Source organism: Hyperolius riggenbachi, chromosome 11, assembly GCF_040937935.1.
Source record: "Hyperolius riggenbachi isolate aHypRig1 chromosome 11, aHypRig1.pri, whole genome shotgun sequence".
Taxonomy (NCBI): Eukaryota; Metazoa; Chordata; class Amphibia; order Anura; family Hyperoliidae; genus Hyperolius; species Hyperolius riggenbachi.
In genome coordinates, this window is record NC_090656.1 from 7,952,751 (window position 1) to 7,980,012 (window position 27,262).

General features: G+C 42.7%; 1 protein-coding gene across 4 annotated transcripts in view; it reads left to right on the plus strand.

Annotated features, from left to right (window-relative positions):
• The window catches only part of TDRD12 (tudor domain containing 12), a 269,251-nt gene that overhangs the window by 25,764 nt on the left and 216,225 nt on the right, over window positions 1-27,262 (plus strand). For all 4 annotated transcript variants that reach the window (XM_068261508.1, XM_068261507.1, XM_068261506.1 and 1 more), the window contains exons 2-3: window positions 19,515-19,587; window positions 23,629-23,778. In XM_068261508.1, coding sequence (XP_068117609.1) covers window positions 19,564-19,587; window positions 23,629-23,778 — 174 coding nt within the window. In that variant the 5' untranslated portion in view covers window positions 19,515-19,563. The remainder of the gene's footprint in view (window positions 1-19,514; window positions 19,588-23,628; window positions 23,779-27,262) is intronic.

Consider the following 27,262-nt stretch of genomic DNA (forward strand, 5'->3'; position numbering starts at 1 on the left):
GGAGTACCAGGGGTATTATTCCCACGTGTTCTTGGTGACAAAGAGTACAGGGGATTTCAGATTCATTCTGAATCTGAAGTCTCTAAACCCTTATTTAATTTACAGAAGGTTCAGAATGGAGAATCTCTCCTCAGTAAAGGCCCTTCTGCAGGGGAGGGAGTTTTTTGTGTCGATAGATTTACAAGACGCATATTTACACATTCCCATCGCCCAGTCGCATCAGAAGTTTCTGAGATTCGCAATTCAAGCACAGGGACAGTGTCGCCATTACCAGTTTCAAGCTCTCCCCTTCGGAATCGCGACAGCCCCTCGGATTTTCACGAAAGTACTGGCCGAGGTCATGAAGTTTCTAAGACTTCAGGGAATAGAGATAATTCCTTATTTAGACGACCTACTAATTTTTGCCAAGACAGAGCAGATCTTAGTACAGCACAGAGACCAAGTAATCCAGACTCTAACACATTTGGGATGGATAATAAACTATCAAAAATCCCACTTGACACCAACCCAGACAATTGTGTTTTTGGGCTATGTAATCGATTCGTTAAGAGGCAGGATTTTTCTTCCCACGATAAAGATAGAAAAATTACAGTCAGAATTGAGAGACCTTTTACTGTCACAGGAGACATCCATCAGAAACATAATGAAAGTTTTGGGGTTAATGACAGCAGCGCTCCCGGCGGTTTCGTGGGCACAGTTCCACAGTCGGAGCCTGCAAAGGTGGCTACTAGCAATCTGGGACAAGGCTCAGGAGTCTCTAGAGGAGATAGTACAGATCCCGGGACAAGTAAAGCAAAGCTTACACTGGTGGCTGGACAGGTCCAGTCTGGTTCAGGGCAGAGTGTGGAGACAAGAGGACCCAGTCAGAGTTCACACAGATGCAAGTTCATGGGGTTGGGGGGCCACGACCCTAGGTTACCAGGCACAGGGGGCATGGTCCAAGAAGCCCGTCCAATCTCAGAGAGCTTCGGGCAGTGCTGGAGGCGTTTTTTGCTTTTCAGGAAATTTTACGGAACAGGCACGTTCTGGTGTTTTCCGACAACGTTTCCGCAGTGGCGTATCTCAACAAGCAAGGGGGCACCAGATCAGTAAGTCTGTACCTCTTGTCCACAGAGATTTTTGGCTGGGCAGAAGCAAATCTGCTGTCGGTCGAAGCGATTCACATAAAAGGGTCCTTAAATGTGGAAGCGGATTATTTGAGCCGCCACAAACTCGATCAGTCGGAATGGGAAATGAATCAGGTTTTCCTTTGGATAACAGGAAAATTGGGGTTTCCGGAGATCGATCTTTTCGCTTCTCCAATCAATGCAAAGATAGCCCAGTTTTTCTCTCTCCACAGCAGTCCGAGCTCTCTGGGGTTGGACGCACTGTCAGTACCATGGACATTCAATCTAGGCTATGCCTTTCCGCCCTTAAAGTTGATTCCACGAGTCTTGGAGAAGGTGCAAAAGGAAAAGGCAAACTTGATTCTAATCGCACCTGCCTGGCCCAAGAGGGTTTGGTTTGCCACACTCTTGAGTCTATCAGTTCAGTCTCCATTACCACTCCCGTTGAGGTCGGATCTGTTGCGACAGGGGCCCGTATTCCATCCCAGGCCGGAGTTGTTCAAGCTGTCGGCCTGGATCCTGAAAGGATAATTTTTAGGAATAAAGGGATATCTGAGAAAACGATTGATACATTATTAAAATGTAGGAAACCTATCACGCACAAAATTTATAGGAAAGTGTGGAAGGTGTTTGATTCATGGTGTGTGTCACATAATAGGAATCGTTCTGAGCTTGGTACTATTCTGGACTTTCTCCAGGGGGGTCTGGAGATGAATTTGTCCCTCAGTACACTCAGAGTACAGTGTTCAGCGTTATCTATTTTATTAGATAGACCTTTAGCACAAGAAAGATTAATCAAAGATTTTTTTCGTGCAGTACAAAAATCCACTCCTATCAAACAGAAAATTGTTCCACAGTGGGATCTTTCCCTGGTTCTCAATATATTGACCAAAAGTCCTTTTGAACCTATCGACGAAGTCGAGCTAAAATTTTTGACGCTTAAAGTTATCTTTTTAGTTGCAATTACGTCGGCCAGAAGACTGGGAGATCTTCAGGCCCTGTCTATTAAGGATCCTTTTTTGACAATTTTTCCGGACAAAGTGGTTCTCCGGCTGGATCCGAATTATTTACCGAAAGTCTCGTCGAATTTTCACAGATCACAAAGTATTATTCTTCCGTCTTTTTGTGACAAACCTTCTTGTGCTAAGGAGTCTGAGTTTCACTGTTTAGATGTAAGACGGGCTATTTTGGCCTATTTGTCAAGAACTAGGGATTTTAGGAAGACATCTCATTTATTCATTCTATATGGTTCCAAAAATTGTGGGCTCCAAGCATCTAGGCAGACTATAGCTAAATGGATCTGTGAGGTGATTTCTTTAGCCTACAAGATTTCAGACTCCACTCCACCAACGGGTATTAACGCCCACTCAACTCGTTCCATTTCTACATCATGGGCGGAGAGAGCGGGGGCTACAGTGCAGCAGATATGTCAGGCGGCGACCTGGGCAAGTCCGTCCACCTTTGTCAAACATTATAGAGTGGATGTGCTGTCGCAACAGGATTTGTCGTTTGGCAGGAAAGTGCTACAGGCTGTAGTCCCTCCCTAGGTTGGTCATTTACTTTTCCATCTCTCCTGAAGGACGTGTCCCAGCTGAGGGTTGGAGAAAGCACCTGCTAGACTTACCGGTAGCGGTGTTTCTATCCTGAAGCTGGGACACTGTCCGCTACCCTACCCTTCTGCGCACTTTCCTGGCGTCTGTTCCTGTTAGAGGTCACTAGGAGGTGCTTCGCTCCTCTCTTCTTTCCTGGTGTGTCCGGGCTTCAACTTTCTATACACTGAGGTTAGAGGGAGGGCGGGAGCATTTAATACTTTTCTGATGTGTTTCAGCAGGTGTCTGGGCGTGCCCAAACTCCTGAAGGACGTGTCCCAGCTTCAGGATAGAAACACCGCTACCGGTAAGTCTAGCAGGTGCTATCACTACTTAGCACAATTTATTGATCTATATCTAGTTTTTTCCGCCACTAATTAGGCTTTCTTTGGGTGGTACATTTTGCCAAGAATTATTTTTTTATAAATGCATTTTAAGGGGCGTGGCCTGGAGGCAGAGCTGAATGGCTGTGTGAGTCTGCAGCTCTGAGAGACACACTGATAAAGCGACTCACAGCACCTCCAAAAACCAGAAATTTTACAGCAAGATTGTGGGGGAACACTCTCTGACCATCATGGACCCCAGAAGAATCACTCCTAAGAGGAAGAAAGAGTCTCCCAAGCCGAGGAAACTTGAGGCCTGGTACAGTGATCCAGACCAAGATGGCCACCGCTTTGAGCAGAGGAGAGGCAGACACCAAAATGCCCAACAACAAGAGACTTTACCCCTCAGGAACTCCTTCTCACTCCTGTACCACCTAGATGAGGAAGAAACCGCCGCTGAAATCCGCTCAGAAACGGCAAACAAAGGTGGGTTCCGTGGCAGAGATGGGCGCGCCCATAGCGGGAGAAAGGAGGTTCAAACGATCGTTCGCGTCCAAACGAACGTTCGTGCTCAAACGAACGTTCGCAAGAACGTTCGCACATACGATTCCAGAAAGAACTTGGACATGTAAGAGACCAAAACGAACCTTCAAGTATACATTCGGGCGGACAACGTAAAAAAATTCGCAAACAAGATGTAAGTGATGAGGATGAGGACTCAGACTCCCTTGTCTCTCCTTCTTCACGAAGCCCAGCAAAATCGAAGAAAAGACTGGAAAACCAGGAAGACCTGGAAGAACAAGAGTTCCCAGATCTTATGAATCAATTCCCTAATTCTGACCAACCCATCACCCAAACCTTTTTCAGAGACTTCATGATCTCTTTTCAAAAGATCATACAAACCACAATGCAAGCCGAAGTAAAGAAACTAACGGATAAGTTTACGCAGTTTGCAATATCCACAGATAAAAGGGTGCTTAAAGTTGAGCAAAGAGTCAAAGAATTTGCCATAGCACACAACGAGTTGGTTGACTCCCACAATGAAGTCTATGAAGATGTACAGTGGATGAAAGAAAAAATCATAGACTCAGAGAACCGCAACAGACGTAATAACGTGAAGATCAGAGGCATACCAGAATCTGTAACTACAGAGGGACTACAGGATTATGTCAAGGACATTATCAAAACTACTCTTCCCAATGTCCCTGAGTCCGAACTGGTTCTGGACCGCACTCACAGGCTACCCAAGCCAAACTTTCTACCTGAAAAGGTCCCAAGAGACGTGATCACCCGCGTACACTTTTACCATGTGAAAGACCAATTTCTAGCATCAACCAGGAAAGGAAAGAAACTACCGGACCCTTATCAGGATCTAACCCTCTATTCAGACTTGTCTCAGGTGACCTTACAAGCCAGAAGAAGCTTTGGACAGATCACAGCCACCTTGAGACAACACAACATTGCATATCAATGGGGTTTCCCGACAAAACTATTGGTTAAAGAGAACGGAAAGATAATCGCCATAAAGTCTGTCAAAGAAGGTTTTGATCTACTACACAGATGGAGAATACAAACAGTGAACATTAAAGAAGGGAGACTTGCCCTTCCTCCCTCGGAATCACAAAATATGGAATGGTCCCATGATAAGCCGGAAGGTGAGAAATCCTCTACTGCCAGTGGAGGTACCTGATTAGCTTCAGTGGTCTCATGCCACAAACTTTCCCCCCAGAAGGACTTTCTCCTCGGGTTAGAACCTCTACCCTTTTATGGAGGAGAACTTCCTACTAATCCTGCTAAGGATTAGCCTGATGGTCCTCGGACCAATGGTAACAAAGAAGCAGAATTACTCATATTGCTGTTTTTCTTATATACTTTTGTACTTTGTTCTTTTCTATCCTTTTACTTTCCTCCTTCCTTTTATCCCTCTATGGAATGACAACGGTATAAATTTGATGCCTAACAAACTTTTATTTTCCCTATTAAGGTATTTGTTTATAATAGAATGGAAAATTAATCGCAGTTTATGCAATGCTTGTTTATCACTGTTTAAGCTTTTTTATAGCTGGTTTAAAGAGTTATTTAGCTTGTTTAAATTGCAGATAACTCAATTAGTCTACAGTTCCCTGGTAAGCAGAATTGGCCAAAAAATGTTACAGTTGCTATACCTAACAATAGACCACAGACATGACACACAAATTTAATATATTGTCTCTTAATGTGAGAGGAGTTAATTCTAATAGGAAAAGATACCTTATCAATAAATTAACCAAAGAAGAAAAAACAGAAATCCTATGTCTACAGGAGACGCATTTAAATGCCAAAGGGGCGCAAACATTTAAACTACAAAATTTCAAAACAATATATCATGCAACCTTGCAAGGAAAAAAGAAAAGAGCTGTATGCATAGCTATAAGGGACTCCCTAGGATTCGAAGTTATAGACACATTCAGCAGTACTGACGGAAGTTTGGTGGTTATAGTAGGAAAAATTAATTCACAAGACTTCACCTTTGTCAATATCTACTCGCCTAACGAACACCAGGCAACCTTTCTTACTAAAAAATTAAACAAAATAACGAAAATCAAGAAAGGCACATTGATTATAACTGGTGACCTTAACGCAATTATGGATCAGTCTATAGACTGCTCTTATATCAAAAGAAAGAATCCAGTAAGCATTCAAACAGTATTAACGAATTTTGAATTATATGACGTATGGAGATGCTTTCATCCTCAAGATAAACAATATACATTCTTTTCCTCAGTACACCATTCTTTCACCAGGATTGACTATATTCTGACTGATAAAATTTCACTACCTTTATTATCAGAGGTAGAAATAGGAGCACGAGTTTGGTCTGATCATTCGCCCATTTCAGCTAAAATTAGTTTACAAGGCCCCCCTTCGAGTTACAGCTGGAAAATGAATAAATTAATTCTTCAATCAGAAAAAACTTCAAAAATTTTAAGAGAAAACTTAAAGAGGAACTGTAAGCACATAATAGTCTCATTGCCATCATGAAGCCTGTGTCCACATTATGGGGGAAAACCCAGTCTTTTCAGGGAGAAGAAGCAAAAAAATCACATTTATTACAGCTTTAATGCATAAGCCCCGCCCACTTTAAAAACTGATCCGCGGCTGCATATTAATTAGCCTTTGAAAGTACAGCCTTCTGGGTAGTGACAGTTGTTAGAGGGGGAAAAAAAAAATCTTCCGTCATCACTGCAGGACAGGTCCTCGTGCAGAGGGAAACGTACAGAGACAGCACGAGCTGCCTATGATCCTTGGAGACCTCTTCGTGCTCGGATGGTGAGCAGGAATTTCTCTGTGAGCCATCGGGTCTCCTCCTCTCCCAGCCTTCTCCTGAAGGCTGCATTATCTGTCTCCCTCCTGCTTGCAGAGCGCCCTGTATACTCTGTGTATACCTTGCCCAGTGCTGTGCGTCTCCACTCTGCTCCATACTTCAGCTGTCATCAGAGGTGCTGAACTAATGTGCGGCTTCAGTGTTAAGGCCCATACACACAGGCTACAACTGTTGCTGGAAACACATGGCGCGCGCATGTTGCGGCAACAGGTCCTCCATGTGTATGAGGCGCGCGCAAGCAACTGTTGCTAGTCAGAGCTGTCTCCAGGCGATTGACTTGTTCAATCCCCGGCAACAGCTGTTGCAGCAACCGTCTCTAGTCTCAAGTCGGTGCGGTCGTGTGTATGCTAGTCTCTAGCAACTCTTGTGAGTCCGACAGTTCATTGAACCTGCGACAGAAGTTGCTGAGCAACAGTTTCCACTATGTTGCAGACAGGTTGTTGCCGCGTGTATACAATCGTTGCTTGTATACAACTGTCGTTGCTGGAGACTTTCAACTGTTGCTTGTCTTCATGCAACTGCAGACATCCGTGCCTCATGTGTATGTAGCTTTAGTCACATGGTGCACAATAGTTAATTACACCGAGCAGCTCTGATGACAGCTGCAGAGTGAAGTAAGGCACAGCACTGGGCAAGGTATACACGGAGTATACAGTATTACACTCTGCAAGCAGGATGGGGACAAGGGCTGCAGCCTTCAGGGGGAGAGGGGGGTTTGTATTTGCTGGCATGAGCTCATTGCTTCCATCAGCAGACAAGGTGGGTGCATACCCCACTTACTGATTTTTGCGGTCAGACTTTAGGTTTAAATCTTGAATCAAATTGTTAAACCGAATACACTTTTGGCTGTTCGATATTGAGGGAACGGAATTTTGATTTCTGTTTCAGCCCATGGGGATTGACGTCCATTGCAACTCTGAGTGACTAAAAGACGTATTTAATCAATCATTTGGTCAAAATCTGCCCGATATCACTACTAGCATGTGGGGCTTTGATTAATTTGTTTTTTATTGACGTAATATGTTTGACTACTTTTTTAAAAAAAAATTGCTTGATCTATCAATCGATCACAACTCATATGTATAGTGACCTAAAACTTCCACATGCGTTTAAAGGGAAGGTTCGCGCATGTTATCAAAAACAAATGGCACTTACCTGGGGATTCTTCCAGCTCCTGGCAGTCGATCGGTGCCCTCGCCGCAGCTCCTGCGTCTCCCGGTGTCCAGCAGTGAAGAAGCCGACCTCGCCAAGTTGACTTCATGTGCGCTCCACGGCGGGGGGTCACATGGTGCAGGGACGTCATCGGGTCTCTACGCATTAGAGACCAGATGACGTTACGTACCCCATGTGACCCGTGCCATGGAGCGCACATGAAGCCGACCCGGAAGCCAACCTGGCGAGGTCGGCTTCTTCACCGCTGGACGCCGGGAGGGAGAGGAGCTGCGGCGAGGGCACCGATCGACTGCCAGGAGCTGGAAGAAGCCCCAGGTAAGTGCCGTTTGTTTTTTATAAGATGCGCGGATCTTCCCTTTAACCATCACATATGAGCGGGTGGTATAAATCTATTTTGCACTAACACAGCCAGGCCTGGATTTACATCACAGGAGCCTATAGGCACAGATGTCCTGGCACCTTAGACTTCCCCCTCCATGAAACCTATAAACCCCACCAAACCGCACCGCAAGTGTGCTGGCTGTCCCAGCTGTCACTTCTCCCTTACTTCCCTTGCCTGTCATAGGTAGCTACAAGTCTTCCTAATGGTGCCCATACACGGTACAATACAAAACCTTAAATTTTTCTGTTCATTCGACCTAAATGATCGAATCGAAAGTAGACCATTTTTTTTTTTCAATCAAGAAAAACAAACAATTATCACTTTTTTTTTCTATAAAAAGCCGATCAGTCATGTTGGAAAAATCTTTATATTCGATCTAATGGAATAATCTAATGAAATTATCTAATCGTAAAAAAAATTGTACCATGTGTGGGCATTTTCGGTAACTAGAGATACCCTCAGTTATTAAGTAGCTAGTGGTTTCCCCAACTGAAGGGAGATCTGGTCAGTGGAATACCGAGAGCTACATGAGTAACCTCTCATTTACACTGTACTCTGCACTCTGCCCAGGGAGTAAAGGAAGCACTCGGGGAGGGGAGTGAGCCGCCTTTCCATTTTCAAGCCTACAGTGCCTTATGGTAAATCCTGCCATGAACACAGCGTATGAAGGCTGCCATATTTATTTCCTTTTAAGCAATCCTGTGCCTCTAATACATTTTCCCCTATAGACCCTGAGGCCAGAAACCTACTAGGAGAGCTTTTCTGAGTGCTTTGTGATTTGATCCCACTTGAGTGATGTGATTTTATAAAAGCCCCCCATAGCATTGCATTAGCATGAAATCACTGGTGCTTAAAAAGCGCTCCTAGTGGCTTTCTGGCCTGAACAAGCATGCAGATTCGATTCTCTGACTGAAGTGTGACTGCATGCTTGTTTCATGTGTGTGATTCAGACACTACTGCAGTCAAAGAGATCAGCAGAGCTGTCAGGGAACTGGTATTGTTTAACAGGAAATAAATATGGCAGCCCCCATATCCCTCTCACTTCAGGTGTCCGTTAAGCGCCAACAGTTCACTCTTCTCCCAGAAAACGAAGAGTGCGAGCCCGGGTCTCAGGACAGAAGTTCATACACTGACAGTATAGGATTTCTCTCAATTTTGTTTCTGGGGTCACATCAGCAGAAATTCACAGCTAAACTGCAAGTTACTAGCCGGGCAGACGGTATCTGACCTGTGACCTGCCTAATCTCAGGACAGGCTGTTAAGCCTCATACACACAAGGCACAAATGCTGGAGACAAGTGACAAAAAAAAAAAAAGCAGCGACAGTTCGTCCCCAGGTCCCTCTGTGCGGCAGCTGTACACACCTTGCACAGAGGGACAGAGATGCGGCGGAAGCTGTCGCCGAAAGTTTCCTCCCCCCGCCAGAAGCTCCCTTCTGGCTGTGGGTAGCTGTTGCTAGCCCGCATACACACACAGTACGCGTGGCGGACTAGCGACGGTTGATGCGACAGCTGTTGCCGGCGATTGGCCGTGTCAATCGCCTGGCTACAGCTCTCAGCGACAGTTCGGGGGGGGCGCCTCATACACACGGGGGACCTGTCACCGCAACATGCACGTGCCACGTGTTTGTGGCGACAGTTGTAGCCCGTGTGTATGGGCCATTACACTGCAGTGGCTCAGGTCAGCAGAGAGTATGGCGGATAAACCATTTAGAGAGGGGGAGTGTATTAGGAGTAATCGCAGTCACAGGACATGCAGCATTTTGAGCGCATTTGGTCTCAATTAAAAGTATACAGTATAAGCACTGCATAAATCGCTTATCAAAGCAATTATGCAGCGCTTTGGGGGCTGAGCGATCGTGCTTTAAATACTTACCGTTGTCTTGATTTCCTTCTTCCGTTCATACCTCCTCACCCTAAAGGAAGAGTTCACAGGCACTTCTCTGTTTGATCCTAGAGAAGCACGTATCACCTCTTCCTTTAGGGGGATGGGGCTACGGATAGAAGAAGGATGCCTGGTAAGTATAATAATGTTTTATATAAAAAAAAAAAAAAAAAAAAGCGAATCGTAAGCACTGTACATATTAATGTACAGCACTTCCAAACGTCAGGTAATCGCAGCCGCAAATGCCCTAGGAGTCGTACTCAGCGCTGCAGCGATACCTAGTGGGTTCCAGGCCTAATAGTCACCAATGCAAACTAGTGATAATCGGTGCCAAGGCACTGATGGTGATTATTATTATTTATTTAGAGCCATCTTCCGCAGTGCTTTACTGTCCAGAGTATATTGTCTTGTCATTTAACTGTCCCTCAGAGGGGCTCACAATCTAATTCCTACCATAGTCTTCTGTCTCTGTATGTATCGTGTATTGTATGTATCGTAGTCTAGGGCCAATTTAGGGGAAGCCTATTAACTTATCAATGTTTTTGGGGTGTGGGTGGAAACTGTAATGCCCGGAGGAAACCCATGCAGACACCAGGAAAACTTACAAACTCCATGTAGATAGTGCCCTGACTGGGATTTAAATCGGGCACCCAGCGCTGCAAGGCGAGAATGCTAACCACTACACAACCATGCTAGTCACAATTTCTACACTACAATTTCCTGCATGTCTGATCTGTTTCAAATTAAGACAGTGGTCAATTTGCGCAGTACAGGTTTCAATAATGATCCAGTTCTCGACTGAAAGCAGATCAGACAGTTTGGAAATTAAGGAATAGTGTGGAATCTCCTGTTGATCTGAATGATAAATCGTATTGTGTGTACTAGAAAGGTGCACTAAGGCTACTTACACACCAGGACGTTGCGTTTAGGGGACGTTATAGGGCACATAACGTGCCCCTAACGCAACGCCTGGTGCTCTCTGATGTGGACGTCAGAGTGAGCCGCGTTGTGCAGCTCACTCTGGCGTCCGTGATGCGTACTCTTGGACGCATGCGGCATCACGTGGTCCCGCCCGGCCAATCGCCGCACAGAGCAGCCGCTCCAGGAAGTAAACACTGCACGTCACACCGTGCATTGAATATTAATTAGCCATGTGCCTGGCCGCTCCCCACTCCTCCCCAACACTACTGAGCATGTGCGCACAGTCTAACGCGGCTTAGCCGCGCATAACGCACAGCATGCAGCACGGATGTGCTGCGTTACAATGTAACAACGTGTGCAGTGTGAATGGGCTGATTGATTTTTCATTACTGTGCGGTGGGGCTGCGTTACAGGCTGCACTAACGTGCACCTGTAACGTCTTAGTGTGTAAGCAGCCTTAAGGTGGGCATTAACGATTCAATCCCCCTGATAATCGATTGTTCGATTCATTTATTATGATCTATTGGAATCGATCATTTTAAGGTAGCCATACACTGGTCGATTTGCCATTAGATCGACCAACAGACAGACCCCTCTCTGATCGAATCTGATCAGATAGGGATCGTATGGCTGCCTTTACTGCAAACAGATTGTGAATCGATTTCAGCCTGAAACCGATTCACAATCTCCTGAGCTGCTGCTGCCGCCGTTCCCCCCGCCCGGCATACATTACCTGAGGCTGGCTCCCGGGCGTGATGTCCCCGTCATGTGGCGGCTCCGGCATCCGCATAGAACTTACGCTATCACACCAGTGACAGCAGAAGTTCAAATAGAGCGCCCTCTAGTTGTACTTCCGCTGTCACTGGCATGACAGCTGAAGTTATACGAGGGTGCCATGACGGGAGCAGTGACGGACGGGATGCCCGGGAGCCAGCCTCAGGTAATGTATACCTGCGTCGAAATGTCCCGAATCGTACGCCGCAAGTGACGCGCTCCCTACCCGCGGGCGATCGACGGTAATTTCCCGCACGGCGCGATCGACGGACCGATTGATATCAGGAGGAAATCAATCGGTCCGATGCGATTAGCGCGAACTATTTGACAGCAGATTCGATCCCAGAGATCGAATCTGCTGTCGATCGGCGGGAAATCGGGCCAGTGTATGGCCAGCTTAAGTCTTCTAAATTAGGTGATTTTAATCAATAATCAGATAATTTAATCAATCTGATCAGATTAATGGAATTGATCTGTTTTTAAGTTAGATTCCATAATTCTGATCAAATTGGTTAATGTTTATTCACCCGTTAAGTGTTCTCGTTTTTTTTCAGCTAGATAATAAATAATGAATGTAACAGACAGCAACTACAGATGGCCATATACTCATCGATTTTCCCTTTGATTTCTTGCAGATTCAGTTCATATGCTGAGAATTCATTACCCAAAATAACATATCAACCAATTTTTGATCGATTTTGTCTAAAACTCGATTGAAAATATGGATCAGACAGAACAGAAAATGTAAAACACTCGTAGGTGGGGTAAGAGCATTGGCAGATTGGTGGCCTAGAGCTTTTCACTGCATCAGACAGTGCAACTTTGCAGTTCGATCAATTTTCAATAGATTCCCTATTGGAAATTGATGTCTAATGTATGGTAACAATAAATTCCTTTAGAAATCGATTATTTTCACACTGGGAAATCTATAAGTATGTATATGTATGGCCAGCTTTACTCTATGCAACATCTAGGCTGAAACTTGATACTTACTGTATGGTCCAGAAACAGAGCCAATCTGATTTTACTCTGCTCCTCTATTCCCTGTTTACAATATACCAACCTTTTTCTATTCATTTACCCTGCTGCAATTATTGTACTAAAACTGCTTTACAACTATTCAATTTTGTTTGTCTATAGAAACCACTTTTAGCCTCCTTCAGCTAGATCTCTAACTGAACTTCTCTCCACACATGCATTGGGCGCCTTCAGATGACATCAGTCAGTAAAAAAAAAAGTGGTTACAGCCTTCACTGTAAAACAGTTCAAACTGCTGGAATGAAGAAAAAAAAACTGTTACTCTGCCAGGAGTAAAGATGATTCTCCCCATGCTAAGTTAGGCATTTTTACTGTGAATCGCTGAGAGGACAAGAAGCGCTATTTTTAACCTTCTCTTATCTCTTTGTCCTTTAATCATAAATCACTCTGCAGGGTCCATTTTGATTTTCTCTTTACAGTTCCTCTTTAAGAGTATTTTGATCTGAACGACTCCACTGAAGTCTCGGGAACCACATTGTGGAACGCTCATAAAGCGTATATGCGAGGCAACTTTATAAAACACAGTGCAATTCTTAAGAAAAAATACAGAGAAAGAACTAATTTATTACTCGAACAAATTAAATCTTTAGAAAAATCAATATTCTTGGGAAAAAGAAACGACCTAATCCCAAAGTTAGAACAAACTAGGCAAGAGCTAGCCAACAACCTATACGATCAATATGATAAATGGCAATCCATATTAAAAGAAAATTGGTACTCTGAAAGGAATACATCTGGAAAATCCATGGCATTAAAGATAAAAGGCCGCAGAATAAAACATAGAATAATTAAAATCAAGAACCCCAACACAAATCTAATGGTTCATCACCCTAACGATATAGCAGACTCCCTAGCTGCTTATTATGAAAAGTTATACAATCTTAGTAAAGACCCCGCAGTATATTCCCCATCCCTGAAAGACATTGATCAATACCTGGACAAGATCAACCTGCCCAAACTTACTGACAGTCAACTTAAACAAATTAATCTACCAATTAATAATCAAGAAGTGGAGACAGCAATAAAATCACTAAAAAAGGATAAGGCACCGGGAGTAGATGGCTTCTTAAATGATTACTATAAACAATATGATGACATATTATCTACACATCTAGTGAATTTCTTTAACGAGGTCATAACTCTTGGTGCCTTCCCCAAAGAATCTTTATCGGCCATAATTTCTACTATTCCTAAAGAGGGGAAAGATCATACAGACCCGAGTAATTATAGGCCTATCTCTCTACTCAATACGGACCTAAAACTCTTTGCTCGTATCATATCAAACAGACTTACACCAATAATACCGCAATTAGTTAACCCAGACCAGGTTGGTTTTGTCAAGGGGAGAGGATCGAGCGACAGTACAAGGAAAGTATTTGCACTCTTGCACCAAGTCAAGCTCTGTCGGACGCCTTCTCTCTTCGTCTCCTTGGACGCGGAGAAGGTGTTCGACAGAGTCAACTGGAAATACATGTCAAGAGTGCTGGAAAAATTCGGATGTGTAGGATTCATCCACAAAGCTATAATGTTACTATACACAAAACCTTCAGCTAGAGTAATCTCCTCAGGTACACTATCAGCGTCATTTGATATTACAAATGGAACTAGACAAGGGTGCCCACTATCACCACTGATCTTTGTCCTAGCAATGGAACCTTTGGCCCAAAAAATAAGACAGACTAAAAACATCCATGGAATTCAGGTTGGAGATACAGATAATAAATTAGGACTATATGCAGATGATGTTTTGTTGTATCTACAAAAGCCTAAGATTTCACTGCAAAACTTGAGATTAGAATTGAAAAATTTCTCAAAAATCTCTTACTATAAATTAAATGAGTGTAAGACGGTTATAATGCCATGTAATGTCAACCCAAAGACGATTCAAGAACTCAAAAGCTCCTGTCCATACACCTGGACTAACAAATCAATTAAATATTTGGGAATCTTTCTCACCCCCTCCTTAGCACAACTATATAAAGAAAACTTTGACCCCTGGATTAATAAAATGAAATGAAAACTGGAATCATTAGCCAAATGTGAATTTTCGTGGTTGGGTAGATCTGCCGCGTTTAAAATGATGCTGTTACCACAACTATTGTATCTATTTAGGAATATACCAATCAAAATCCCCCAAAAATTCTTCTTAACTATCCAAAAACTCATCAATAAATTTATCCTAATGAACAAGTCCTCAAGATTTTCGAATAAAATTCTTACCACACATACCTCAGAGATAGGATTTGGTGTACCTGACATCGAGAAGTATTATAAAGCATCCATTTTGGAGCAATCCAGAGCAATCTGGTATAAAGATGATTCTAAACAATGGTTTAAGATTGAGCAATCACAACTCCCTAGTAATAATTACCTATCATTTCTAGAATCCAGATTGAACTGGAAAATTCCTCCAAAAATATCTAATCCTATCTCTGCTAACACTCTCAGAATCTGGAAAGAAATGGTAAAATTATGTAACACAGATCCCTTAGCAAAAATTAAGAAAATCCCCATATTTAATTTGAGCATGACATGGAAAGATATGTCATTGGACAAATGGATTGAGAAAGGAATAATTTTGATAGAGGATTTGATAATAGACACAAATATCAGATCATTTCAAGATCTACAATCTGCATACAATATCCCAATATCAGACAAACCCAAATATTTTAAGGTTCGTAAATTTTTATCTAAATATATTTCTAATCCTATTGCACTATCCCCCCAAATTGATAAATTACTTGACCCACTAAATTATAAAATGAAAGGCACCTCAGTGTTTTATAAATCACTCTTGAGTTTAAAAGACGAAACACCTAAATGGCAATTAAGGAAATGGCAGGAGCTCTTGAATAGACATAGACCAAGAGGATTGGATTTTGGCATATAAATCTATAAAAAAAAAACCACCCATTGCGTTTCTCACCAAGAAAGTTTTATCAAAACTGTTTGGCAGTGGTATCTTACGCCAGAGAAAATCGCGAAATTTGACAACAAAACATCGCACATGTGTTGGAGGAATTGCAATAATGTTGGCTCGTTAATCCACATTTTCTGGCTTTGTCCAAAAATCACCAGCCTATGGGAATCTATTGAAGATCTACTTAAGAAACTGCCTATGTTCTTGTCAACCATACCACCGAGTATGGCCTTACTACATATTAAAACCATGGACTTGCCTATTAGGGAGAGACTGCTATTTAACCACATAAGTATTACCACTAAAATGTGTATAGCTGAAAACTGGAAAACATCTGTAATCCCTACTCTTGAAGTAATCTTAAAAAGAGTTGAATCAAATCTAATTGCTGAAAGATCTTGGGCGGTACGTTGTGGAGGACTGCGGTCCTTCCTTAACAAGGCAAGTCTTTGGCCAGTTCTGTATCCGGAGACTAGGTTACTAGACTCCTAAAAATCATTACCCCTTTCTCCTCTTCTCACATTTATGATATAATAGATGGCTAATCCTGCTGTATTAGATACTAAATGATACCCGTAACCAATGCTTCAAAACCTGATACCTTAGGTGAAAGCTAAATATAAGAGAGAGTCATTCCACTCTTTGAGTAGTGTAGATTAGTGTAGTGTAGTTAGACTAGTGTAAACTAGTATTGTTAATGTTAACTGAAATACCTGATTGCTACTAATCTTTTAAGAATAAAAGAAGCAATCTACTGCACATTAGTGACATATCCATAGTGCAGATATCACAAAACAGGATATACTATATCCTAGTTGTTGCTTTAAGGAGATTAGATAGATATCAGGGATGCGTCCTTCAGGATCTCTGTAGGTAGGTTTTATTCCACCATTTCCTGGAGGTACAGCTCCCAACAGCTAGAGAAAATCTGGCAATAACAACAATATTTCTACTAATTTACCTGTTTTATTATTGATATGTAGGTACAATACATGGTGTAACACTTAAATGTCACCATAATATACAGAATGTTACTATTTACTCTGTAAGCATATGATCAAAATGTTGTATGTACAAAACTATTTGTTATATGTTATGTCATTAATTTGACTGTATGTTCATTTATTTGAAAAATTTTCAATAAAAAATATTGAGATTTATAAATGCATTTTAACAGGATTAATAAGATAAAAATGGAAAAAAAATCATTATTTCTCAGTTTCAGCCATTATAGCTTTAAAATAATACATGCTACCATAATTAAAACCCATGTATTTTATTTGCCCATTTGTCCCGGTTATTACACCATTTACATTATGTCCCTATCACTATGTATGGCGCCAATATTTTATTTGGAAATAAAGGTGCATTTTTTTAGTTTTGCTTCCATCACTATTTACAAGCTTATAATTTAAAAAGTGTTCGTAGTATACCCCCTTCAAAAACATTTAAAAAATTCAGACCCTTAGGTAACTATTTGTCTGTTTTTTTTTTTGTTTTTTTTAATTGAATTTTTTTTTCTCCATTAAACATTTTATGTGGGTAATATTTTGGTGTGGGACATAAATAGCTCATTTTTAATGTTAGTGTGTGTAAATTGTAATATAAAAAATGTGTAGTTGTAGTTTTACTATTTGGCCACAAGATGGCCACCTTCATTTTTGGTTTCCCTCCTTGTACTTCTCGCTAAGCGGAAGTACAAGGGGGATGCGGAAATCTTTCTGGGCAGAAGAACTGAAGCCTCACAGGTGAGCGTTTCGGTTTTTCTGCAGGGGACAAGGATCAGTGATCGGAAACAATGTTCCCTTTCACTGATCCCAGGGCTACCCGGGGACACCACGCGAGCACAGGAGCGCGCCGAAGTGCGGGAGCGCTGGAAGGCAGCCACCCGGACGTGAGCTTCACGTCTGGGTGGCACAAATGGTTAAGCTGTGCACACACACATCAGATAAAAATCTTTGCAAACCGAGGAATCAATCTGCCACATAGGTTTGTCAGGAAGGTTTGAACAACGGATATTTCTAATGATGCTGTACACATGCAAAAGACACTAGAAAGGCTTTTGTTTATTTACTTCCTTCTTTTTCTCGCATGCACTGTGCACACGGATAAACGCCTTGTTTAACAAATGATTGTTGGCAGACCAGAACTGCCAGGGAAGGATTTGAAAGATTCAGGGCTCGTCTCCACTAGTGCGGCGTGCGTCTCGTAGACGCACGCCGCACTGAGCGGGTGGGCAGGATCGCAGGCAAATCCCATGAGTCGAGCCTTGCACTGCTATGGGATTTGCAGCCTCAGCGGCGAATTCTGCGGGGGGTTCCGGGCGAATCGCTCCCGCAAGCGATTCCGCCGCGTCGCCGTCATCCCCTATGGCAGAGTTTCCCCGTGCGAATCATGTGCTGGGAAACTCTGCAGAATCGCCGGCGAAATCCCCCTAGTTAAAACGGGCCCTAAGACACTTCTTTTGTCGCCAAATTTGTGGTCTTTTGCAAACTATTTTAGGCTCGGTTCACAGTGGCCGAGGCGTTCCCTACCACAGCAGGAACGCAATGCTGCAGATTAGAAAAGCAGTGCTGCACGCACTATCTTGCACATTTCGGGGTTGCATATGGTGTGTTACCCAACAAAAGTCAGAAGAGCACGGATAGACTTTCTAATGTTTAGACTGTATGCGCTGTACAAAGGTGCAATGTGTTATCGCACTGCTGCATGCATTTGTGGCAAAGCACAGCGCTGATCTCATTCACTGTAATGAATAGCCTCAGCAATGCACGGCAACAAGATTTAGTCAGAACTGAAACATCAGTTACTGTCAGTTATATATCAGTTGCTACCAATTATAACTGAAAAGACAACTGATGAGCAAGGTAATGTCCATGTTTCACTATGGCTCAAGTAGGCGATATTGCAGTTTGACAGTGTGTTGACCAGTAAGCTGTTGCTGGAGTCATTGCCATTTTCAAAATAAAGGACAGAGAATTCCATTGATCACAGTGGCCAAACAGGATGCAGGAGAGGAGAAAGAGATTGGTATGTAGACTACACGGGAGGTAAGTATGATGTGTGTATGTTTATTTTGACTTTTAATTTTCAGTCCAGGTTTTCTTTAGGGCTGGTTCAGACGGACGTTTGCAGAGCGTTTACAGCCAGCGTTCAGGGCTTGGTGTTAAACGCTCCCATTCAATGAATGGGAGCGTTTGTACCAAGCTTTCAAGCGCGTTTACACAAACGCGGCGTTTGGGTCCCGATTTTCCCTGGCGTTCAAGGAGCCCCTGGAAGCTACATGTAGCTTCCAGGGGAGGTTAACCGCGACGGCTAATGTCCCCCTAGGGGAAGAAAAAACGCGACCGCATCCAAACGCACACGAACGCTGCTGAACGCGACGCCAGCAAACGCAACGCCTCCAAACGTCCGTCTGAACCAGCCCTTAAGCATACACTCAATAAAAATATGCTTCACTGTAGCAGTTAACACGTGTTATTTGTGGTAATTCACTCCTTGTAGTGTGTCACTATTCCGCACGCCATTATAACGTATCGCACCCACTGAACGTCCCTATAAGTGGTGCAGTGCGGTAAGCAGCTGTTATGCCAGAACGCACTACAGTGAACGTAAACCAATAATGATCGTCAACAGATTGATGATTGATTGCTTATTTTCCAAAGACTTGTATCTCACATGTGTACACAGCTTTAGCTTATGGTTCCTTCCAAGAGACCTAAATTGCACAATGCAGTGTTCTCTCCAGAACTTTTCTCCAGCCGGGTGGCATGAAAAAATAGCTGGGTGGGGTGCAAGGGGAGAATGCAGGGCCGGCACAACTCTGCTTACATACAGCATAGGAGGAGGGTGAGCCGATGACAGCCGGGTGGAGCACCTGTTTAAAAGAGCCTGGGGAGAACACTGCAATGTACTCTACAAAGCTGAGCTGAATATGTGTCTTCACTACAGAAATGCATGATGAGAAAAAAATCATTTGATTGAAATTTCCCTTTAGATACTTAACAGTTTTTTTGTTTTTCAAATGTCCTTTTCCAGATTTGTGTAGAATCCTTTCATCAGCGGGACCTGTGCATCTCACCCAACCATGTTTGACTTATCACTGATTAAGGTGAGGCTATACATTTCCTTAAAGAGGAGCTGTTAGGTATAAGGTCTCAGAGACAAAAAACACATATATCAGTAGCTAAAGATTGGCTGTACTTACATTACATATGCATTTCACTGTCCACGTTTGGATTTCACAGAATTTTTATATAGTATTTGCAGAGAATGATGCTCCTGACAGCTCATGGCAGGTTCCATGTTTGTCTGTCTCCTATGAAGCCAAATGTGTCGTCATGTCCTCCCTGCTTCCTGATGATTCACTCACAGAAAAGCTTGTACTGAATAACACTACTGTGCAGTGAATATTAATTAGCCATGTGGCTAGCAACAATAGCAGACTCCTGCAGTGTACTCTAACGGAACATGTGCCCTGTGATTTTTCAGTGCTGTGAGTTTAGGCTGCTGTAACATGAGCCTGTAACTTCTCACTGTGAAAGCAGCCTTAGGGCGGGATAGGGAAATGAAGGGGAGGACCAAGGGAGTGCACTAGGGAGAAGCAGCAGCCCCAGAATGCTTTGCAGTATCTGTTATGTGTCCTGCCGGCCTCCTTCAGAGCTTGGGAATAACAGCCTTGCTGTTCAGCAAACATCAAAGAAAGAGAGATTTTTAACTTCGGTATTGCCTTTTAGGCTTCCTTCTAAACTGTTTAACACAGGAGAATAGAGGTTTAAATAGCTTTTGCAGCCTGACAGTTACTCTTAAAAACTCAAGACACTTAAGGTGGCCATATATCCAGCGATTTGGCTGTACGATCGATCATTAAATTATTTTATTGAATCGAGAGAGAATCGTGTGTTCTAGTAGGCCCAACTGATGAAAAGTGACTGATATCATGTCACATCGATAGCTTAGTCTATCGAGCAGGATGGAAGATATCAGTCCATCGCACAGGAATCCGTTACTGTTCACATGTCATTCAATAGACTCAGCATTGATTTTTGCATTAAGAGCAGGGAGTCGCGTCATCGGTCAGATCGATTAGGGAAGGTAAATTGCATAGGATATCGCTTGTAGTGTGTGGGCCACTAGTCGAACGACTTCCGATCAACCATACTAAAGTCGATTACTTTGTCGATAGAATCAGAATCGCTAGATGTATGGCTTCCTTTATTCACATAAATTATTTGACAGCTCAGCAAATAAAGTATCCAAATGTTAAAGTTTTTCTGTCAAACGGAGCTTCCTAAAGCCAGCAGTCTGATTTTAAAAATGCAAACGATTTTTTGCCGATTATTGGCAGATCGATAGCCTTTTGTTTATGTAATCTGCTGTCCTGCGTATAGAACCTCCACTGACCTTATGAAGAAATTTTAAAGAGGAACTTTACTATAACTTGATGAATAAAACAAAACTGCTTTTTCTTTTTTTTAAATATTCATTTATAAATTTAGTCAGTGTTTGCTTATTGTAAAATCTTTCCTTTCCCTGATAGCCATATAGTCTCCCCTCCAATATACAGCAACATATAAATTTAAGAAGCATTGATATTATCAGGATAATATAAAAATGTATGTTGAATACTTTTTTTACTGCCTGCTGTGAGTTGTAACAGGTCCTCTTTAACAGCTTGTTCACACCTGGGGCGTTTTGCGCTTATTTTGAGCGCTGGCGACTTTGAAAAACGTCCTAAAACACCTTGTGCAATGAATCCTTATGGGATGGTTCATATCAGCGCGTTTCGTCTGCTTTTCGTTGACAAAAGAGCTGCCAGTACCATTTTCGGGGAGATTTTGCTGCAATGGAATGTATAGGAAAATCGCTTGTTTTTTTGTTTTTTTTTAATGCGGCGATTGCGCTTTTATGAATATTTACATTGCATTTATTGTTTTCCGGGTCAAACAGTTCACTTTCTGACTTGCGACAAGGAGTGACAAAATGGAATCGCTCTGCAAAAGCGCTTTATTCAAAATCATAGCACGCAGTAGAGCACCGGGAGTGGGGGAAATAAAGGCTTAAATTGTTGCCTTCAGTGATTTCGATTTTAGATGTGAAGAAAGCCTCAGACCTCTTTCAGACAGACGACTGCCCTCCACGCTTGCCGCGCAGTTCAGCCTCCCATCTGCCGTCCACCAGTGCTGTTTGGGTGCAATTTAAATGCAGCTGAGTTGGAGCAGTAGTAACATCACGCATGTCAAGTGCTGACACACAGTGGTGTTACTGGGCGGAAGAGAACCGCGGCATGTCCTGTCCGAGCACGGCTGTGGCCACGCTCAGATCTGACTCTTAGGGGGCCGTCTGTACCGAGATCTAACCTGCGCCCGGACCACCTGCTAGCTGCCTGTCTGCAAGAGGCCTAAAGGGCACCTGAAGCAAGAGGTATTAGAACGCTGCCATCGTTGTATCCTGTTAAACAATGCCAGTTTCCCCGCTTTCTTGACAACAGTAGTGTCTGACTCACACATTTGAAACAAACATGGAACAGTAAATCTTGTCAGATTTTTGTCAGAAATGTCTAATCTTCATGCTGTTTCGGGTTCTAAGGCTGAAAATATTACAGGCAGAGGAACAGCAGGACTGCCAGGCAAAATTAAATAACTGCAGTGAGAAACATATGAAGGATGCCACATATATTTCCTTTTACACAATACTAGTTGCCTGGCAGTCCTGCTAATCTATTTGGCTGCAGTAGTGTCTGAATAACACCAGAAAAAAAGCATGCAGCTAATCTTGTTAGATCTGACTAATGTCAAACACCTGATCTGCATCCTTGTTCAAGGGCTATTGCTTAAAGTATTAGAGGCAGAGGATCAACAGGACAGCCAGGCAACTGGTATTGCTTAAAAGGAAATAAACAGCCTCCATAACCCTCTTGCTTTCATTGTCCTTTTAAATAAATGTCAGCCTCCCTATCCCGACTAGGTCTGTTGTCCCTTAAAGTGTACCCGTGACGATATGTGACATGAGATAAACTTGTATGTAGAGTGAAAAATCATACTATTAAAGGAATACTATCGATACCCAAGTGTTCTAAAATGACAGTTTGCGAATAATGTCTAAGTAGCTGTGTAACCATTTTCCTACTTTTCATGTTAAATATCAGAGGCAAAAACTGTAATTTATTGATGGTAGGATTTAGCTATATTGGGACAAATCAATTGCAGAAGGGGTGTCTGCTTCAATGCACAGCCAGAGTTGCATATCAGACTACAGAAAGCAAATATCAAACATATCAAACTCCGAAAGCAAGAACAGTATGAAAAGCTGTGACAATTAGTTACATTTCCTCTGCTCTCCTCAGACAGGTCAGTCAGAAACACAGGACACAGGAGCTGCAGCTGTTGGGAGCTCTCTCTTTCTCTCTGTCACACACAGAGCTACACACAGAGTTAACTGATCAAGTGTGAGGGGAATTTCCCCTCTCCTCATGGCTCAGTCAGCCCTCAGTTTTGGCTCAGTAAAGTTTGAATGTATTTTGATAACAGTAAACAAAGAAGTTGCTACTAAAATGTATACACCAGTACTTAGCAGCACTTCCCAAACAATTCCTGTGTCAATTGAAAAAAATGTGAATCGATTGTATTCCTTTAACCAGGCTCTTTTACTTGATTTATTTTGCTGCCTGAAAGTTAATTTCTAGGCATGGAAGTGACAGCGTCTGTCTTGTCGGTACCCCGTCTGGAATATGGTAATCCTCACTAATAAGCAGATTACAGCCATAAAGTTTTACTGGTGGAATACAACTTCTGAGAACAGATGACGGCAAAATACATGACCTATTGCCTTTTTCTAACTCTGGGACACTTAATAGGCTGCCACTGATTAGAGACCAAAAAACATTCAACCTACCGTACTTTGTAAATGTTTAACTATAAAACCCTGGGATACTTAGTCATTTTTAGGAGTAGGACGATGAATAGAATTGTTTCTCATCAGTTTATTTTCACCTCAAGTTCACTTTAACCGGTCACCAGATCCCTTCCCAGCAGTCCTTATTGATTTGTATTGTGTTGCTTTGAAATCTGCCCCCCAGTAGTCAGAGCTGCTTGTGCGAGTTCCAGGGCTGCTCTGAGTATATGTGACATATTTTGATGCGACTCTTGTGCAGGTGAGAGATCCGAGCTGTTTCTACTGCGAGATTGTGAAGGCGAACAGCAGCCAGAAGTACGAGCTCCTGTTTGAAGATCTGAATATGCTCTACAGCAGCAAGTACCGCAACCTCGAGGAGCTCCGGCCAACAGAGCTTGCAGTTGGCACGGTAACAAACTGCTGCATGAGAAAAAATTAAACAAATGCTGATCTATTGGGTTCGATTGTAATAGATGTATGTTTTAATTTTTTTCTATTCTAGTCCATACTGGTTTCTAGTCTGTGCTGGAATCTGTCTTGCAAAACTCTGTGCTGCACACGTCTCTTTGTGGTTGAACCCTTAAGGTGCCTATTAATGGTTTAATTTATTTCACCAAATGTGATCTTTTGATGCAAATTTTTTTTTTAAAGATTGAATTGTGTGGAAAATTCACCATTTATGAAGGCAATCGATAAGGAACGATTCTTTGGTCGATTGCTTAATAGGATAACCAGGGCTGTGGCGTCGGTACAAAAATCTTCCGACTCCGACTCCTCAGTTTGTGAAACCACGACTCTGACTCCAGGTACCCAAAATTGCTCAGACTCCGACTCCTCGACTCCGACTCCTTAGTCCAATACTTAACAGGGCTGTGTTTTTTGTACAAAAATCATGCGACTCCGACTCCTCAGTTTCTAAAACCACGACTCCAACTCCGACTCCGGGTGCCCAAAATTGCTCCGACTCCTCGACTCCGACTCCACAGCCCTGAGGATAACATTGATCCGAAAAAAAATAATCGTTCAGTAAATGGGAACAATCGATATTTGCCTTCCGATTAGTTACAATCATTCAACCTGCATCGAAAGATTGCATTTAGTGAAAAATTGTACCGTTAATGGGCACCTTTAGACTTCTCTCCTTAAAAAAAAAAAAAAAAAAAACATACCTGTGCCAGCTGTCTTGGCACACTGGTGACTGAATGTTTTGAGCAATACACAAGGCAAGCTCCTCATGGCTGGCACCAAAGCAATCTCTCTCCTTATGTTCTTTTCTTTACACAGCACACTTTCGCATGGAAAGCAGTCAGTGGCAGGTGAAAGTAGTTTTGGCAGAACTGACCTTAAAGCGGACCCAAACCAAACATTTCTTTAACCACATAACAACCGCCTAATGCGATAGGCGGCAGCTGGTCGTTTGTGGGTTTCCATGGAAACGGCCGCTCGGACGGCCGTTCCATGTCAGTTCACGGAGGGTGTCTCCGTGAACAGCCTGCGAGCCTCCGATCGCGGGTCGCAGGCAAAATGTTAACACGCGGGGATGAAATCCCCGGTGTTTACATCCTACTGCACTGCTGTCGCAGCAGCGCCGTAAAGGAGATCGGCCGGGGATCGCCACTGTCTGATAGGCTAAAGCCTATTAGAGATGGTACAGGACGGATCGCCGTCCTGCGCTGCCCATAGGGAGAGGGAGGAGGGAATAGCGCTGCGGAGGGGGGCTTTGAGGAGCCCCCCCCCCCCCCGCCCGGCCACACAGCGGTGATCAGATACCTAGCAGGACAATCCCCTAGTGGGGAAAAGGGGGGGGGGGGGGGGAGTCTGACCGCCCTGCCTCATACCTGATCTGTGCTGCGGGCTGGATAGCCCACGCAGCACAGATCAGTGAAAAATGCCCTGGTCCTTAAGTGGTTAATTCAAAGTATTTAGTTGCAGCACTCTGACACATACAAAGATAAATAAACACTCCTTCAAGCCTATGAGCATTTCAGTGCATGCTTTTCACCCTTCTCTTTTCATAACTAGGGATATACAGGTGGCAGCCATTTGCAATTCCTCCATTGCCAGACACCACCTACTTCACCAGTTTGCCGGATTCTGTCCCAGCAATATGAAAGGAAGGGAGGGGTTCCTCCAATAAATGTAAAATATTTTATATTTGTCATCATGCAGCTGAAAAAAGGCTGCTATTTATTATTATTATTTAGAAAATAGATTTTATTTCTGAAATCTTGTATTTTTAATTTGGGTCCACTTTAATGGTGCTCATACATAGTACAATAAAAACGTTAGATTTTCTTTCCCCATTTATTCAACTAAAACTATTGAATTGAAAACAATCTTTTTTCGATCAAGAAAAAAGAATGATTATCCCGTTTATTTTTTTCAATAAAAATCCGATCAGACCTGTTGGAAAAATCTTTATATTCGATCTAACGGAATAATCGAACTAAATTATCTAATCGAAAAAAAATTGTACCATGTATGGGCACCATTAGACGTTCTGCTGCTGTGGATGTGAATATTTGGCAACGTCTACAGATTTCAGCGGCAGTCTAAGGGTTATGGCTATTAAAAACAAAAGTTTTTAAGCTCAAATTGAATTTGCTTCCAAGTTTGTAATCCTAATTCAAGAGAATGCACTACGTAAAAATCCTCATCTTGCAGCATGGTTCATCACAGGGATTTTTGGGTTCCTGGAGTCAGTTGTTAAAAATGTACCCACTCCTAAGAAGCGTCAACTGTGAAAATTCTCATTTGTATTTAGTCCATAAAAACTAGATAAACCAATGCAAAAACATCTACTTTGTTCTGCTACAAAGCAGTGGCTGATTAATAAAAATCAGTCACACATATCTGATTGTGACTGTATAGCTGGTGTGCTCTAAGAATAAACACTGCACATCTGCCCACTGCATCGATGTCACTAGTAGGGGTGCTCAATGGGAAGCGAATCATTCTGAGTTGATGTATTTTTATGCATATTTTTGAATGAAAAAGTTTGCAGCTTGATCATAGACCAATCAAATTCCATCCATGAAGGATTGGTCAATTTTAAAGCTTTATAGATTTGCATGTGCAATTTGCATAAACCTGCATCAAGTCAGAATTATCATTGACCATCCCTTGTCCAGCTAAGCGGTTATGCAAAGTGACATTCATACAACATTTTTATGGGTATACTTTGCAAAAAATGTAAAGTGCACATAATCATGGAAAAAAAAAGTCCTTTGTATACACCTGTATAAAGTTGAGTTTTTAATTAGATTTTGATGATAGCGGTTCTTTCATGTGAGCCTGACATGAGGAAACTGACTTCAGGTTATATACTTGCCTAAAAAGGAAAGCTCTAGATCGCATAGAGGCTTCCCGCTCCTCGGTCCGGTCAGTCGATCCTACTGATAAAGCTGTTTGATTTGCTGGGTTGACCAGCTCTTTGGAACTGCTTCTTTCCATTAAGTAGTTCCAAGAATGAGTGAATCACTACTGTGGATGCATGCAGGCAGACCACTTTACCAGCAGACAGCAGAGGAATGATTGGCCAGACAGAGGAACTAGAAGGATCTATCCCAAACAGAGCCTTCCCTCTCTACTTGGGTAAGTATCAGTTTTGCTTAAAGAATTTCAGCCTAAACAAACATACTGCCATTAAGTCACATTAGTTATGTTAATTAAAATAGATAGGTAATATAATCTTAGTCTTAGTTCACATTGAAGCTAAAATAGCTTACGTTCCGCTCCATTGAGCGGAACACAACAGCGTAAGCAATGCTTTCCTGATGAGAAAGTTCACATTTCTACGTTCTGCTCAGTTCCACTCCCTGCATTCTGCTCGTTGGAGTGGACGTTCCCGGCCTTCACGGAGAGGAACGCAGCGCAGGAGTGGATGCGTGCCA